The sequence below is a fragment of the Colobus angolensis genome, unplaced genomic scaffold (assembly GCF_000951035.1).
Source record: "Colobus angolensis palliatus isolate OR3802 unplaced genomic scaffold, Cang.pa_1.0 Scaffold169, whole genome shotgun sequence".
Lineage (NCBI taxonomy): Eukaryota > Metazoa > Chordata > Mammalia > Primates > Cercopithecidae > Colobus > Colobus angolensis.
In genome coordinates this window covers 1,343,904-1,345,262 of record NW_012114810.1, presented here as the reverse complement: position 1 = coordinate 1,345,262, position 1,359 = coordinate 1,343,904, and the positions used below count along the sequence as shown (strand labels likewise).

Below are 1,359 nucleotides of genomic sequence, written 5' to 3'. Positions count from 1 at the left end.
GCTGGTCTCGAACTCCTGACCTAAGGTGATCTGCCCGCCTTGGACTCCCAAAGTGCTGGGATTACAGTTGTGAGCCACCACGCTCAGCCTAGACAATTTCTTATTAACCAGGGCATATTACAGAAAAGGAAACAAGGAGTTTATTAGTCTAGAAATTCATTCTTATTATATTGATTTTATTTAATTTCTACCTAATTACAGAAGTCTATAATGCAAGTACACTCCAGAGACAGTTAAACCTTTAGAAAATACTCTTAAAAAATTATAGAAAATCACAAGTATATAATACCTTACAATTATCACCTATATATCCACAGGAGACACTCAATTTGGAAAACTAAAAGAAAAAGAAAACCACATATTCAGATAAGACAAAGAAAATAAAACTCTTGAAAGGGATATGAGGTAGAAAGGGAGTGAAGAAAAACCAATAAAGTCTGTTGGCCTTTAAGAAAAAGGTTGGTAAAGCATACATTGGAAATAATTAAGAGACCTTTCCTCTAAGCTTACCCAGTCTGTGGTGAATGGGGCGCCGTTTGCCATCAATGTTCTCACTTCATCATCTTGGCCTTTTCTTGCTGCCTCTAGCAACCTCTTTCCCAAGTCCACCAAAGACATCTTTATGCATAGGAACAAAAGTTTTCAGGTAGCTATAACTCAAACATAAGGAAAGCTGCCAATACATTTTTTTAGAAGACTTCTTATATTTGAATGTATATAATATACATCTCAAGTTGACTGGTAGGTCACTTCCTTTCTACCTCATCTAACACAAGCAATAAAATAGTTGGGAATGTTTCAAGCCCTTATACATAGTTCTAGCACTTTCAATCCCCAGAAATACTCTGGAAATATCTGCAACACACTACGACCTTTCTAATTTAAGGAATCGATAAAACACCATTTCATTCCCCTGAAATGAAGAAAGGTACAATATTATTTTAAGGAACATAATACAAAATAATAAATTATGTAGTTTGATTTCCAGGAAGGGAGCAAGATGGATGCCCACCTGTGAAACTACTGCTTGACGGAAATTATGAGAGCCCTTATTAGCAACTAACTGCTCTCTCTGGAGGTTTGTAGGTCTTTGGATGGCACACTGAAATAGGACACATCAAGGTTTCCAAATAAAACTGTATCGCTCTCTCTTTTTTTTTGTTTTTTGAGACTGAGTCTCACTGTATTGCTCAGGCTGGAGTGCAGTGGTGTGACCTCGACTCAGTGCAACCTCCGCCTCCCGGGTTCAAGAGATTCTCTTGCCTCAGCCTCCTGAGTAGCTGGGATTACAGGCACCCGCCACCATGCCCGGCTAATTTTTGTATTTTTAGTAGAGACGGGGTTTCACCATGTTTGCCA

The 1,359-nt window shown here is 38.5% G+C and overlaps 1 protein-coding gene across 1 annotated transcript in view; it reads right to left on the bottom strand.

Moving 5' to 3' along the window:
• Positions 1–1,359, bottom strand: part of GABPB2 (GA binding protein transcription factor, beta subunit 2) — a 65,294-nt gene that overhangs the window by 46,568 nt on the left and 17,367 nt on the right. The window contains exon 2 of the mRNA XM_011937958.1: positions 511–618. Coding sequence (XP_011793348.1) covers positions 511–618 — 108 coding nt within the window. The remainder of the gene's footprint in view (positions 1–510; positions 619–1,359) is intronic.